We start from the raw sequence: 16618 nt of genomic DNA on the forward strand, positions 1-16618 counted from the left end.
TAATTGAGTTCGGTGCCCATGTTCTCGTAGTTGGATCGTTGTGGTTGGGTGAATTACGGACAATATGGTTGCCCGAATTGGGACATTGAACTGGTTTGGAAACGAATCAATGGTTCTCAGGGTGTACTATAGTCAAACAATGGTTGGGTGTTGTGGAGATGTGATGTTTGGGTGGTCATTGATGGGGGGCTACGATGACATGAAATGTATGAATCATATGGGTTTTAGACTATTGTGGTGGCTACGCATGGTTGTTGGTGGATATGGTTTGATTCTTGGTTTTGAGGTTGAGTGTGTGGCATGAATGAGTTGCGAGGTTGGTTGTTTGGTTGTTGGGTGTATATGGTAGGGTGATGGTGTGAGGTTGGTTGTTAGGTTTGGATGGTTTGACATTGTTCTTGGACGGGGACTTGTTGTTGGGCGTATGATGACGAAGCTAGTTGGCATGGATCAATCAAATACCTTGGCTTAGACACAAATTGTGGCGTTGTAACCGACCTAAACCATGCCATATATTGTTGAGTTGGTCTAGCACCCTGTATGAGTGGTTCGTTTAAGATGTGTTGTCGTCGATTCTTCTAATGACGACACATCTCTTTTGCGAAGTCCCTCAAGTCGGAATAATGCCATCGGGTATTGACTCTTTATTGATGCCGATCTCCCAAACACGTCGGAGGTTCTGGAATTTGTTGCTGCATGTCGAACTGCAGTTTTACCCGGTCACTCTGGTGCATCTCCACTGTAGTGAACCGGATAATTGGTATTTTTGCTATCCAAACTGCATCATCATCATGGTTAACCTGATGATCAAGACCTAGATATGGTCTCCAGATAAACTATACAAGAATATGACCTGATTAGATGATAAATAATTTGATAATTATTTTTTAATCAAAATAGAATTGTGTTGGAGTATTACATCGTCTGATCCAATGTGGTTCAATAGATTGCGGTAGACTACTACAGCGTGTTTCAGACACCTGTTGTAATTCATCCCTCTAACTGACCACCTAAATCATAAACATTTGAAAGGATATTAGTTAGAGTTAGTTGTAATATAAAGTCTAATAATTAGATGGTAACGTTTTAAACTTACTTTGTTGTAAAGGGGAATAGGAATGACTTCTCGTTTACCGGGGCGAGTGACATCATTCTTGACCAACTCCATGCTTGTAGCAAATATGCGCATGAATAAAACGTACAAGTATTTTTTTTTGTTGCATTTTTACACAACACACTATATAGATGGGACAAAATAGCTAAACCCTAATTATATGTGTTTACCTTATTTATGTTTCATAACAACGGTAAATACATAATATTTATCGTATTACCTGTACTTTCGAGAAATAAAAAATTACCAAATAGAATCATAATACAACTATACTCCATCATACAGGAAGGCTTGGATAGCTAGGACAAAGGCGGTTGAAGAAGTGTATGGCAATTGGGAGGAGTCTTACAAACAACTTCCAAAATACTTGGTGGCTCTTAAACAATATGCTCTAGGGACTATTGTCAAGTTGGAAACGTTGTCGGTGTATACCCCATACGGGGCTTGTGCTATTGGAAATGGAATATTCCACCGTCTCTTCTGGGCGTATCAACCATGCATCAAAGGTTTTGCTTTCTGTAAACCTATTATACAAATTGATGGTACATGGTTGTATGGGAAATATAAAGGAACGTTACTGATGGAAGTGGCACAAGATGGCAACAAAAACATTTTTCAAATCTCCTTTTCCCTAGTTGAAGGGGAGACTGCTAAGGGATGGAGTTTTTTCCTAAGAAATATACGATTGCATGTTGCTCCTCAACCTAACTTATGTTTGATCTCTGACTGCCACCCTTCAATAGTGAGTTCATACAAAAACATTGATAATGGCTGGCAGGATCCTCCGTCGATGCATGTCTTCTACATTAGACATATCACTTAAAATTTTATGTGGGAGATCAAAGATAAAACGTTGCGGAAGAAGGTTGTCAATGCAGATTACGTATTAACAGAACCTTCTTTCAAACACTATCGCGAAGACATCAGATTGTCAAATACAGATGCAGTACAGTGGATCGACAATATTCCATTAGAGAAGTGGACTAGGGCATACGACAATGGTCAACGTTGGGGCCACATGACAATAAATCTTATGGAATCAATGGACTCTATCTTCAAAGGCATTCAAAACCTACTTATAACCGCTTTAGTGCAGACAACATATTTCAGGCTAGGGGCGCTGTTTGAGACTAGACGTTCCAAATGAAATTCAGTGTTGCAATATGGGCAGTTGTTCAGTGATGCTTCAAGGAAATTCATTACTCACGGAGCTATCAAAGCTAACACACACGTGGTCACGGTGCTTGACCGTACTAAAGGTTGGTACAATATTGCTGAGTCCATGGATCACAATGAAGGTATGCCGATGGGACAATACAAAGTGGAACTAGATAGAGGTTGGTGCGATTGTGGAAAGTTCCAAGCCTTTCGTATGCCCTGTTCCCATGTCATTGCGACATGTTCAAAGGTTTGAAGGGATCCATCATACTTACTATCGGACGTTTATAAAGTCATAAGCCTATCCAATGTTTACAAAATTAGTTTTTCAGTTGTTGCAAAAGAGGATTACTGGCCTGAATATCAAGGGGACATTCTCTGGCACAATGAAGTTATGCGAAGAAACAAAAATGGCCACCCAAACAACACCCGTATTCGAACCAAAATGGATACGGCGAACAAAATGGTTCGATTATGTAGTTCATGTCGTCAGGCAGGTCACAATCGTACTAATTGTCCTAGTGTTGGAACGAACACAACAATATAATTTTACATGTACCTCTTTTGCTTTATATTAAAAACAAAATTTATTTCATATGATAACTTTGTGAGGAAATACCATCACAAACAAATACAACACATTCAACACACAAGCAACACATAAACAACAACACAAACAACTACAACATTAAAATACCATTATTATAACTAAGCGATTACAACCATCAAAATAATTTTGAATATATTATGCATCATCCTGTGAATGTCTCTGTCAATCTTAATATCCACCCATTCACGCACTTCTCCATTTTGGTTGAACGTGAACTCAAGCCATTGAATTCTTCTAATCCTTTCACCATCTGCAATTTCTCCATCTAACCAACGGTTCAACGTCCGATTAAGACGTTCAAACAAATATATATTCCAAAGTTGAATCTTCATCGGAGATGCGACTGCTGAAAAGATTAAATCGGCATTTCTCTTGTGAATGTATTCAGACATGATTAAAGAAAACAAAATTGAAGGTGATTGAAGAAATTGAAGGAAAATGGAAGAGGGTAAGAAGTTGTGTGAAATAATATGGAGATGCGAGGGTGGTATTTATAGAAGAAGCAAACCATGCATGCACCAAAGAACTAGGTTCCACACACACACATAAGCATGTGCCAATACATGTGACAATACACACATGCACACATGCATGCGCCAATGCATGTGGCGCATAATGCATTGGTTTTGCATGCATGCGCCAAGGCTAATGGCGCCTCCTCTCTAGCTTAATTGGATGCGCCAGTTCAACTGGCGCATCAGTTAAGAAAGGTGATTATTTTGATTTTTTTTTGGAAAAATAAGTTCCTTAGGGATTTAAATTGAAATTAATGGTTATTTTAAAAAAAGTTTTAAAAATTATATACAAATTACATATTTGTGGTTAAAGAATAAAATTAATGTCTTTATTTCATATTGTTAACATAAAAATAAAATAAAAATTTATAATATATAAACTATTATTTTTTCACACTTTAAATTTTTAAGGCTCTTTTACTTGTTATTAAAGAAATAGTTTAAATGTACAACTTATACAGTGAAAAAAAATAGGACACCATAACTTTTTTATAGTATTAAAGATAGATTTTAAATTTTATTAAATTTTAAAATATTTTTTGGTAATCAGTTTTTTTTTATTGACAGTGAAGAAGATCATTATTTTGATCTATTTTAATTAATTTTAAAATATTTTCATTTAGTCACAGTTAGTGTAAGTTGATTGTTGTTGTATTAATACCATAAAAGTTAAAAAATTAACTTCTCATTTTTAGATGTATAATCATTTTTGTATCTTAAATATTGGATTAATAAATAAAACTAAAATAAAAATTAAATTGATACATGTTTCTCTCTTCTTTAAATAATATTTGTTTCTCTTCATTATCTTTGAACTGTTAAATTAATGTAACGTACATACTTGCATATGAGAGAGGGCATGAAAGAAAAAATTGGAGAGGATCCAATTCCGTATCGTTACACACTTCCATCATATTTTCTAGTTTTAAAAATGATTCTAACTTTAATGACGTTGTCATCAAAACAGGTCATTGATCTTGTGATCCTCGTTGAATTAATTTAACTTCACCATCCTTTGTTAGATCTCTCAAGAAATGAAATCACATATCAATCTGATTACTCCTTTCATGCAAGAACGAAATTTTTGACTGCTTGATTGTTGAACTATTGTCACACATAATGATATTAGCACATTCATGTGAATGAATTAGTTTCTTCAACAATCTTCTTTGGTGGTTGATAGAGTAACTATTGATTGTTTCTTGAAATCCTTTTGTGATCTTTGCATCATCTACATAGTTAATATTTGTAAAAGCAAGCAATTCTTCGTTGTCCCCTCCATTCTTATACAAATCTCATAATTGTTGTGAATATAATTCAAGTTACTTATTTGTTTAGGCCCAAACCTAAAAGTTAATTAGGGTTGGTCATGTATATAAATAGATATAGCTTATAATTCAATTATGTATTATTCTACTCATTCAATAATAATAATTATTCTATTTTCTCTATTCGTCTCTCTCTCTCTTTTTCAACACAAACTCTTCTCTCACACAAGTGCCTCATGCACTAACAAATTGGTATCTAGAGCTCCGGTTTTTTTGATCGTATTTTTAAGAATCACACGTTGGTGATCATGTTTCCGGGATTGTGGGTTGTTAATTGATCACTGCAAAGATGAACAACAATAATGGTGGTATTCCAAACTCTCTTCTGGTTCTTGACGGTAAGAATTGGATTCGATGGAATAAACCAATACAATCGTTGTTTGGCTTCCATGAAACCTTTGAAGTGGTTACTAATGGTATTCATATGCTTGCTATAAATGCAATTGATGCTCAGAGAGTCAACCACAGGGATGCCAAGAAGAAAGATTGCAAGGCACTGTTCTGCATTCAATTGGCGGTAGACTCACCGGATATTGGTCAGATTTCTCATGTTGAATCATCAAAGGAGGCATGGGATGTTCTGGTGAAGTATTATGAAGGCGGTGAGAAGGTTAAAGGCGTCAAGCTGCAAGCGCTTTGATGGCATTACAAATTACCACAAATGGGAGAAGACGAAAATGTTGCAAGTTATATTGCTAAAGTGTAGAATCTTGATCATCTCATTAAAGGTTGTGGTGAAAGCATAACTGATAAGATGATAATTAAGAAGGTAATGATTACGTTAACCTCTCACTTTGATCATGTTATCGTTGATATTTAAGATTCCAACAATCTTGAAACACTGAAGTTGGAATATTTGAATGGTTCGTTGGAGGCGCATGAGTTGAGAATTATTGAAAGAAAGGGCGTTCAAGATTCGACACATGCACCACAAGCTCAAACATGGAAGAAGCATGATGTTTCTAACAAGTTCAGAGGCAAGACTAAGAGTAAGAAGTCTTGGTTGAACCCTCAGAAGCATAAGGTCGATTCTGAATCCTCCAAAAGAGGAGAAGGAACGTCAACTAATAAAGAAGAAAAGAAAGGTGTGTAGTGTTACAGCTGTGAAAAATGGGGTCACTTGGCCAAGCATTGTTGGCCAGAAAATACAAGGGAGCAAAAAAAGGCAAGGACGAAGGAGAAACCCTTGCACATCAAGATTCAGATGATTCTGAAGATTTGATGCTTATGGCTGCAGTTGCAGATGAACATGTCGACTCCAAGATCTGGTTCCTCGACACAGGCTGTTCGAACCACATGATTGGTCGAAGAGAGTGGCTAGCAGCCTTCGACGAATCAAAAAAGAGCAAGATAAAATTTACAGATAATAACTCGTTGCACGAAGAAGGTACATGTGACATAGTTATTCAGAGGAGCAATGGTGGAAAAGATATGATCAAAGATGTACTCTACGTACCTGGAATGAAGTGCAATTTGCTTAGTGTTGGACAAAAGGTCGAAAAAGGTTTCTCAATCGTGATGAAGCATGAAGCCTTAGAACTGTTTGACACAAAATAATTTGGTCTTAAAATCTCCGTTGTCGAAGAATATGACATTTAAGATCAAGATCTGCTCGACATAGATACAATGCTTGAAGACAGTTGTCGACAACAAGGATAGTTGGTTGTGGAATTTGAGGTTTGGCCATTTGAATTTTAGGTCACTCAATCAATTGATTACTCAAGAGATGGCAAATGGCATACCAAGTCTTGTGATGCCCGACAGGCTCTATGAAGGTTACTTAGTAGGGAAGGAATCCAGAAACTCTTTTGCTTCGACTGTACCAATGAGATCCTCTTGCATACTAGAAGTAGTATATTCAGATGTATATGGATCATTCGAGGATCATATAATTGGACGAAACAAATATTGTGTTTCATTTCTTAATGAGTATAGTCGAAAGTTGTGGATCTATGTGATCAAGCAAAAGGATGAAGTATTTGAAATCTTTAAGAGATTCAAGAAGCTTGTGGAAACCAGAGTGAAAAGAAGATCAAGGTTTTGCGTACAGATGGGGGTGGTGAATACACATCCAAGACATTTGAAGAGTTCTTTGCAAAACATGGTATTGATAATGAGGTAATTGCTCCTTACACGCCTCAACATAATGGAATAACAAAAAGAAGAAATAGGACAATATTGGATATGGAAAGATGCATACTGAAGCAGAAGAATTTGCCAAAACTCTTATGGGGTGAAGCAGTCACCACTGCTGTTTACATTCCGAATAGGTGCCCTACCAAGAAGTTAAAGAACAAGGTTCCTGAAGAAGTATGGAGTGAAACACGACCGTCGGTGAGTCATATAAAGGTGTCTGGCTCTATTTTCTACAAGCATGTTCTTGACTCGAAGAGAAGGAAACTTGATGACAAGAGTGAACCTATGATACTGGTAGGATATCATAAAACTGGTGCATACAGGCTGTTCAATCCAATAAATGAGAAGATCGTAATGAGTCGAGATATTGTGATTGATGAAAGTTCTTCATGTGATGGGAGTTCTGGTGAATCAACTAACAAGCCACTGATGGGTTATGGCGTCGACGAATAAACTAATGATGTCGAAGTCGAAGACGTTGCTGAGATTCCTGATATAGTCGACATCAGAGCAAACAGTCGAGAGGGTGTGGCTGGTACAAGCTAAAGACCACAAAGAACTAGAGTTCTTCCAACAAGGCTTCAAGATTATGAAGTTGTTGGGGATGATGAAGTCATAACATATGGAGAATTAGTTCATTTTACTTTACTTGCAGGAGTTGAACCAATCAACTATAACGAAGCCTTAAAGAATAAATTATAGAAGTTAGCTATGGTTGAAGAGTTGCAAGCAATTGAAAGGAATAACACATGGGAGTTAGTCGAATTTCCAGCACATACAAAAGCTATTGAAGTGAAATGGATGTTCAAGTTGAAGCACAACGCTGATAGGTCAATAGCCAGACATAAAGCAAGATTGGTAGCTCGAGGATTTCTTCAGAGAGAAGGACTCGACTATTCTGAAGTATATGCCCCAGTAGCAAGATCAGAATCTGTCAGATTGGTGGTAGCCTTGGCATGCAAGTAAGGTTGGTCGACATTTCACTTATATGTGAAATCAACATTTTTGAATGGTCCCTTAGACGAAGTTTTATATGTCACACAACCTCCCGGGTTTGTGATTCAGGAGGAAGCAAGGAAAGTATACAGGCTGCATAAAGCGCTCTATGGTCTTAAACAAGCACCTAGGTCATGTGAGATTGAATATATAGCTGGATCTTACGCAGCTTGTTAAGCAATTTGGATCATATCCGTGTTAGAAGAAATAAAGGTCGAAGTGAAGAAATCCCTGGTGTTACAGATCGACAATAAGTCAACCATAAATCTTGCAAAGAATATAGTTTTGGATGGGAGAAGCAAGCACATCGAAGCTAGATTTCACTTCTTAAGGGAGAAGGTGAATCAAGGTGAACTTTAAGTGAGACATTGCTCTAGTGAAGCACAATTGACCGATATTTTCACCAAAGACTTGAAGATCGACAAATTTCTAACGTTGAGAAAGAAATTAGAAATAATTCAAATCGACTAGTTAGTGTGTTCGACAAGTTTGTACATTCGTGTTTGACAAGCTTGTGTGTTCGATCAATTATTGAAATAAAGAAAGTGAGTATATAAGTTTGTACATTCGTGTTTGAGTGAATTAATTCTACAAAAATATTATAAATTTTTTAAAATTTATTTTTTATAAATTAAAAAATTAATTTTGATATTCTATAATATAAATACATTATTGAAAATCAATGCAATCAAAATTATAAATTTTTCAAAAAATTATATCTCAAAAATGGTTTTTATGAAAAGCTATTTGAAATAGCTTCAAAATTAAATAATTTTTAAAATTTTGATATCCAATTTTTTTTTGATAAAGTGATGAAATACTTAAAATAATATTTTAAAAATAATTATTTAAATAAAATTTTATATAAAGTTTTTATAAAAAAAAAATTTATAAATTTTTTTATACTAAAATATATAACACTATAAAATCATTTAAAAAAAAAATTGAAAACGGACCCAAAATCTAACAATATTTCTTCCTAATTCCATTGCTTGCTAAAAAATTACACTTTCCCTAATCACCACTCTTTTAGACATTGGATCATACAACCTATAGCCCTTTGATTCCTCATTAACTTCAAAAAGCACACGCTCTAAAAAATTATTCTAGAGTTTGATTCTCGAAATTTTTACCTCATACCCCTACCATTATATTTACTCCCCTATATTTTTTTTAAAAATGTCAATTTTACCATTGTTTATTTTTAACCAATTTTCCATTTCACTTTTAATCATTCAATTGAGACTTTCGAAAATTGCACTATTCAATCTCGTACCGGAACACATTGGAAAAGACTTCCGGTATGTTTTTTTCTTAACCAGGACTCTTTGTGGAAGACATCCGGTTTAGTGTGAAACATGTTCCGAAAGACTTAATTGAAGAGTTCCGATTTAGTTTTTAAAAAATACCGTTCCAGAACACTTAACATATGAGTTCCGGTTAACATACTAATATATACCAAAACTCTTTCTTAAAGACTTCCGATGTGTTATTTATGTGTTCCGAAACTCTTTTATGATGTCTTCCGCTTTGCATTATTATTATTTTTTTTGTGATAATTTTTGTGTGTGCGGGTATGAAAATTCTTCCCCAAATATGTGTAGATATTTCTGGTGCTTTTTCAACTACTCAAAGATTTGATACACGAGAAGAGGTGATAAGGTGGATTAAAGAGGTTAAACTCCATAATAAAGTAACAGTTATTACCACTCGTTCAGATACTGAAACAAGCAAGAGAGGAAGAAGTAACAAATTAATATTTGATTGTGATAAAGATGGGAAATACAAGGATACTGATAGTGGAACCTAAAGTGCGACAAAAAATATGGATGCCCATTTCAAATCAGGTCGACTCCGGCGAAAGATGGGGTTGACTGGAAGATTGATGTAAAATATGGGGTCCATAACCATGGTTTACCTGATAGATTAGAATGACATTCCTTTGTTGGTAGGTTGACCACGGATGAGAAGCAACATGTCGTTTATTTGACAAAGAAACATGTACCACCTAAATACATATTGCTTTTCTTGCCAGACCGAGATCCAGAGAATGTCACTCGGATCACACAGATATACAAGCATAAGAGTATGATAGAAAAAGAGATAAGAGATCCTAGAAGTGAGATACAATATCTGTTTAAGCTTATTGGGGATGCAGGCTATGTGTATTGGAATAGAAAAAGAGATGACTCGGAAATTGTGAGAGAGATATTTTGGGTCCATCCCGTTTCAGTTAAGTTGTTGAATATTTTTCCTATTGTGTTAGTTATGGACAACACCTACAAGACAACCAAATATAGACAACCTTTGTTTGAAATTGTTGGCATGACATCAACTAAGTTAACTTTTGTTGTTGCATTTACGTATATGGAGTCTGAGCAGACAAAGAATTTTTGTTGGGTATTGGAGAAACTTAAAGAATTGTTTGTGAAGAAAGATTCGTGTCCACAAGTTGTTTTGACAGATAGGAATCTTGCTTTGATGAAAGCAATTGAAATTGTGTTTCCTAGGTCGATTGATTTTCTATTTAGATTTCACATTAACAAAAATGTTGGTGCAAAATGCAAGCAATATGTGGTGAATGGTATGCAAAAGACGATTGATTCGCTGTCGCGCACAGATCAAAACGAGTAATTTTGTAAAAACGTAATACAACGACAATTAAACTCGGATATCGTCTCAAGGATTCTTGTTTGTAATAATTAAACGTAATCGAATGGGGGGGGGGGGTTGATTTGGTGTTCAATTACAAAAATGCAGAAAATAAGTGATTATGAAAAGTGATTATTTGAATAAGCTGAAACGAATCAACCCACTATATCATCTTCCGACTTATCATTGATCCCTATAAAATTCCAATTCCCTAAACGAGTCTGATCCTATTCGATTACAAAAGCTACTGACAAGCGCAATAACAATTATACGAAGTATGCCCCTGAATTCCGAGTAAAGCAAACGGATTAAAACTATTGCGAATTAAGCAAACGCAATATGATCGAACGCGATAATGCAAAAGCTACACTAATCACGAAATTGATTCAAAAGCAGACAACAATCAAATTAAAGAATTCTATCATGTAAAAACAATTAAATTAAGCAAGTAATTGTGATTATAGATATAATTCAAAGGAACAGATTAGTGGAAAATTATAAAAGAACCTCAAAGTGGCATCCGATTACAGTGAATTGATTCTTGGGAAATTAGTTCTCCATAGTCATTCTTTGCAAGCTCTCCAATTCGTACATGAATAGTGATTTTCCCGTTCAATTCCTCATGATGTACGGCTGCTAGACCTAGGGGAAAACAAAGACCCGTTTTACAACTCAATTGGGTCGACCCAACCCACTACAAATGATCCAACAAAAATACAAATAAAATTCTGCAACTTCAACAGACTTTCTGGCCCTGCTACAGTCCGATTCAGCTCTCGACTTTTGAACAAAAGTTGTAGATCTTTTCCTTATCTTTCCAACGCATACTCACAAGCCTCAATCTGATACTCGTAGCTCAAGATATGATTTTTCTCGTGAAAGCTGCTAATGCTGAAAATATAATGCGAAAAACAAATAAGTGCAAAAATAAAATAAATTGTAAAAACACATTAAAACATAAAAATAAGTAAAGCAAACCAAAGAAATGCTTAAGTACAAACATGGAAGAACGTGCATCAAAATGCACTGATCAAATTCTCCCACACTTGAACTTTTGCACTCCGAGCAAAACGAAAAACAAAACAAAGAAAGCACAAATACATCATCAGTTACTCATCCTAGGCTACAAGTCATCTTCGGTTAACTTTGCATTGATAGGTACTAATCTTGCACACTAAGGATATTGTAAGAACACTAATCCACAGTTATGCAGACATAAACCTCCTGAATACACAAATCAACTCGAATCATATTATTATACTAAAGCCTAACTTACTCATCCTTCTTTTGCTCTTTTTCATTCAGGCGCAATCACATTAAGCCCGTTATCTCCACACACTCATAGCAAGGCGACCGGTTAGTGACTCTGATCCTTTTCTGCACGGGGTTCTGGTACTTAAGTGGCATAACCCTTTGCTTACTCACTTGTAGTTGCGGGGGATCGGACCGTAATTCGCCCTACCAAGTTCAGCACCAGAAACCGCTGAACCAACTAACAACGAGTCAAAAACTTTTTTTTTGAAGGTTCTACAACCGTTGGGTTAAGTGACCGGGTGAGGGTCACCAAACTTAGAAGGTGCATTCCTTTATTTTTTTCTCTTTTTTTTTCTTTTTCGGAACACTCACTTATATTCATCGGCTTCCCTGCGTAGAGTGTGTGTGAGATGGTGCTGACTGCTGAAATAAACTACTCAAGAGCTGTCAGAGAATGAGAATTTAAGGCTAAAACATAATAAAAATTCAACTCAATTTCCATATGCAGGAGACTTACGGTGTTAAAACAATACCGATCTTGTGAATTTTTCTCAAGTCTCCGCAAACTCGACTCAAAGTAATCTATAGCCTAAAACTTTCAAGAAGATGCAATTTTTTTAGAAAGAAAACAAAAACAAAACAAAACAAAGAACAAAAACAAAGAAACTAAAGTATTCCCTCCCCCACACTTAAAATATGCATTGTCCTCAATGAAAGAAACAAACATAAAATAAGAGAGAGAAGAGAGAGGAAAGAACACACCCGAGTAGTCAAGGAGGATAGGTGATCACATAAGCAGCCTTTCCCAAAGAGATATATTCTACATTTTCTTCTTCCAAAGTGGGGTTGTCATGGAATAGCTTTGGGTAATGTCCATTGAACTTGAAATTTTTATTAGTATCTTCGCCTTTTATTCCAGGATCAAAGAATCTTTTAAAAGTAAAAGTGTCAAATGGACACGTGAAGGTGATATGACTTGGAATGTTAGCCAATGTCCAACCAAATGCCTTTTTATGCTTCCTTAAAATCTGCAAAAGCTTATTTTCTTGATCGAAATCAAGGTTAGAAGAGATAATAACAGGGAGTTTCTCATTACTCTCCAAGTAAGCATATTTCAGGTTCTCAGGGAGCTCTTTTAGCTCTAAGGACGGGGGCTGCTCGGTGAATGGAGTGTTTGGGGCAGCCGGGAATGCAAGAGCATCAACTGCAAAAACAAGTTTATTGGTAACAACTTCACATGTCGGAAATGTATCAGCCTGTAAGGCAGCATCAATCTCAGCATAGACAACATAAACGTTAGTATCAGTACAATCAGAACATGAATAAATATCATCAAAACCAGAGAGAGATGGAAAATCAAGCGCAAATAGTTCAGAACTAGAGTCATCAACTAATTCAGAAATCAGCTCAATATGAAAAATGGAATGCTCCTCCACAGGGTGTTTCATGGCATCAAAAATATTAAATTTTGCGACAATGTCACCAAATTCCATGGACATGGTTCCATCGTCAACATCAATTTTTGTCTTCGCCATTTTCATGAACGGTCTGCCTAAAATGATGGGAGCTCCGCTTGCCTTGGTTTCTCCTTCCATGTCTAGAATATAGAAATCTGCAGGAAAAATCAAATCGTTAACTTGAACAAGAACATCTTCAACTAACCCGGCGGGTCGAGCGTTGCTCCTGTTTGCCAATTGAATGATTAAACCTGTATGCTGTTAAGGACCAAGACAAAGGTTATTATAAATAGAAGTAGGCATAACATTAATGCCCGCTCCCAAATCAAGCATTCAATTCTCAAATTTACTATCCCCGATGGTACAAGGAATAACAACTGTTCCCGGATCCTTCTGCTTTTGTGGGAGAACCTGAGTAGTGAGGGCTGAAACATTTTGCTCGCCTACAATCTGTTTGGATGATTGTTTGGGCTGAATAAAGGCAAAAATATTTCGTCCTAAGTTTACTTTTTCACTTCCCTTAATCCTCCTCTTGTTGGTACACAAATCTTTCAGAAACTTTGCATACTTAGGAATCTGCTTAATAACATCAAGTAGCGGAATGTTTACCGCAACCTTTCGAAAAAAATCCAATATCTCTCTTTCTTTGTCTCCCTCCTCAATTCTTTTATTTTTCAGAACTCTATGTGGAAAAGGGACTGGTGGCACATACTCCTTTTCTTTAATTTTTTCAGTTTCGACCACAATAGAAGGAGAAGAAAGTTCAGCTGAGTGAGATTCAGAAGGAGAAAGTTCAGAAGTTACCTCAATGATTTTTTTATTTTTTTCAGGGGCTGGTTCTGTAAGTTTTCCGGATCTCAAAGAAATTGCGCTCACATTAGCATTAGGACCATTCGGATTGAAAACTGTCTGGGCTGGAAGTTGGTTCGAACCTTGAGCTTGCATGTTATTTATTTGAGTAGCAAGCTGTCCCATTTGTGTGTTCAAGGTCTGAATGCTGGCATCGGTTCTTTGTTGGAACTGGAGGTTGTTCACGGCCATTTGCTTAACAAGATCCTCCAAGGATGGTCCGGAAGGTGCAGGGGCAGCCACTTGAGGTGAGTTCTGTTGTTGGCTGGTTTGCGGGTTTCCATATTGAAGGTTGGGATGGTTCCTCCAATTGGGATGGTATTCGTTGGTGGACAGGTCAGGAGTGTTGTTGTACCTGTTTTGATTGTAAAGGTTGGCTGCATAAGCTTGTGGCAGCTCAGTAATGGACTCGTCTCTCAGAATAGGACAAGTATCGGTCGGGTGCTCAGGAGAAGTACAAATGCCACACAAAGTTGTTGTTTGAGGTTTTGCTACTGCCAGCTGTTTGACTAAGGCAGTGAGTTCTTCAATTCTGGTCTCTAAGGCTTTGTTAGAAGAAACTTGAATTTGACTCACGCCTTTGCTTTGCACAGAATTGTCCGTAGTGGTGAACTGTTGAGAATTAAGAGACATATTTTCAATAAGGGCTTTGGCAGCAGCTGGAGTTTTATCGACTAATGCTCCACCACTAGCAGCATCAAGAATGTTCCTGTCCATCGGTAGCAACCCCTCATAAAAGTATTGGATGAGGAGTTGCTCAATGATCTGGTGTTGAGGGCAGCTAGATACCAAGTGCTTGAATCTCTCCCAATACTCGGTCAACGACTCATTGCCTTGTCTAATACCACAAATCTCCTTTCTTATTGAGGCAGCTCTGGAGGCAGGAAAATATCTTTCCAAGAACACTTTTTTCAGGGTTGTCCAACTTGCAATTGAGTTTGGCTCGAGATAATAAATCCAATCCTTTGCTGCACCCTGCAATGAAAAAGGAAAAGCTCGAAGTTTGATATGGTCTTCAGTTATTCCTTCAGGCCTCAACGGTGTAGAGCACACAACCTGAAATTCTTTGAGATGTCTATGTGGATCTTCACCTGCAAGACCACTAAACTTTGGCAACAAGTGTATTAAACCCGATTTTAATTCAAAAGGAACAGCAGCAACATCATATTCAATACACAAACCATTGTAATTCACATCAGGAGCAGCTAACTGCATTAAGGTTCTATTATCAACCATTGTCAAAAACAAACACAATGAAGGAAAACGATTAAAATAAATTTAGAAAAATAAACTAACACCGAAATTAATCTAATAACGTCATTTAAAATTTTTGAGAATTTTTTCGGAATTTTCTAAAACTATCAAAACAGAAAAAAAATCATAAAAAATAGAAAAATAAGGAATTTTGATTTTTTAGGGTGTCGTCCACTATTTAGTTTCTAAATAGAGGCTTTTGATCCTTGATTTTTTTCTAATAAATCGACAAAAAATCGGAATAATCTGACACAATTTTCCTAAAAACAGATTTTAAACAGATTTTTTTCCTAAACCGCAAAAACACCCGAACGCAAGTTGGACGAAACTGCGAGGAAACTAGGACCTATACGCTTAGAAACTAAACCTATGACTCTAAAAACGATTAAAAGAAACAAGAATCTCCGGCAATGGCGCCAATTTGATCCGCTGTCGCGCGCGGATCAAAATGAGTAATTTTGTAAAAACGTAATACAGCGACAATTAAACTTGGATATCGTCTCAAGGATTCTTGTTTGTAATAATTAAACGTAATCGAATGGGGGGGGTTGATTTGGTGTTCAATTACAAAAATGCAGAAAATAAGTGATTATGAAAAGTGATTATTTGAATAAGCTGAAACGAATCAACCCACTATATCATCTTCCGACTTATCATTGATCCCTATAAAATTCCAATTCCCTAAACGAGTCTGATCCTATTCGATTACAAAAGCTACTGACAAGCGCAATAACAATTATACGAAGTATGCCCCTGAATTCCGAGTAAAGCAAACGGATTAAAACTATTGCGAATTAAGCAAACGCAATATGATCGAACGTGATAATGCAAAAGCTACACTAATCACGAAATTGATTCAAAAGTAGACAACAATCAAATTAAAGAATTCTATCATGTAAAAACAATTAAATTAAGCAAGTAATTGTGATTATAGATATAATTCAAAGGAACAGATTAGTGGAAAATTATAAAAGAACCTCAAAGTGGCATCCGATTACAGTGAATTGATTCTTGGGAAATTAGTTCTCCATAGTCATTCTTTGCAAGCTCTCCAATTCGTACATGAATAGTGATTTTCCCGTTCAATTCCTCATGGTGTACGGCTGCTAGACCTAGGGGAAAACAAAGACCCGTTTTACAACTCAACTGGGTCGACCCAGCCCACTACAAATGACCCAACAAAAATACAAATAAAATTCTGCAACTTCAACAGAATTTATGGCCCTGCTACAGTCCGATTCAGCTCTTAACTTCTGAACAAAAGTTGTAGATCTTTTCCTTATCTTTCCAACGCA

General features: G+C 36.3%; 2 protein-coding genes across 2 annotated transcripts; one reads left to right on the plus strand and one right to left on the minus strand.

The window, feature by feature from the left end:
• The first annotated feature begins 5014 nt into the window (after positions 1 to 5014).
• On the plus strand, positions 5015 to 5818 carry LOC127130675 (uncharacterized). The gene is made up of 2 exons (XM_051059644.1): positions 5015 to 5327; positions 5547 to 5818. Exons 1-2 carry the CDS (start codon positions 5015 to 5017, stop codon positions 5816 to 5818), a joined length of 585 nt encoding a protein of 194 aa, XP_050915601.1.
• Positions 5819 to 11174: 5356 nt separating this feature from the next.
• On the minus strand, positions 11175 to 15305 carry LOC127130676 (uncharacterized). Its single transcript, XM_051059645.1, has 6 exons — positions 15251 to 15305; positions 14025 to 15160; positions 13632 to 13796; positions 13341 to 13478; positions 12860 to 13193; positions 11175 to 11203 (listed from the first exon to the last, which is right to left on the minus strand). The coding sequence occupies exons 1-6, from the start codon at positions 15303 to 15305 to the stop codon at positions 11175 to 11177; spliced, it is 1857 nt and encodes a 618-aa protein (XP_050915602.1).
• Positions 15306 to 16618: the final 1313 nt, after the last annotated feature.

The sequence above is a fragment of the Lathyrus oleraceus genome, chromosome 3 (genome assembly GCF_024323335.1).
Source record: "Lathyrus oleraceus cultivar Zhongwan6 chromosome 3, CAAS_Psat_ZW6_1.0, whole genome shotgun sequence".
Taxonomy (NCBI): Eukaryota; Viridiplantae; Streptophyta; class Magnoliopsida; order Fabales; family Fabaceae; genus Lathyrus; species Lathyrus oleraceus.

Coding starts and splice junctions, on each gene's coding strand:
- LOC127130676 (XM_051059645.1), bottom strand. CDS start 15,305: ATGGTTGATAATAGAACCTTAATGCAGTTAGCTGCTCCTGATGTGAAT. Junction 13,797..14,024: donor AAAATAAAAAAATCATTGAG/GTAACTTCTGAA, acceptor GTTATTAAGCAG/ATTCCTAAGTATGCAAAGTT. Junction 13,194..13,340: donor ACATGGAAGGAGAAACCAAG/GCAAGCGGAGCT, acceptor CACCCTGTGGAG/GAGCATTCCATTTTTCATAT.
- LOC127130675 (XM_051059644.1), top strand. CDS start 5,015: ATGAACAACAATAATGGTGGTATTCCAAACTCTCTTCTGGTTCTTGAC. Junction 5,328..5,546: donor GGTGAAGTATTATGAAGGCG/GTGAGAAGGTTA, acceptor TTGATATTTAAG/ATTCCAACAATCTTGAAACA.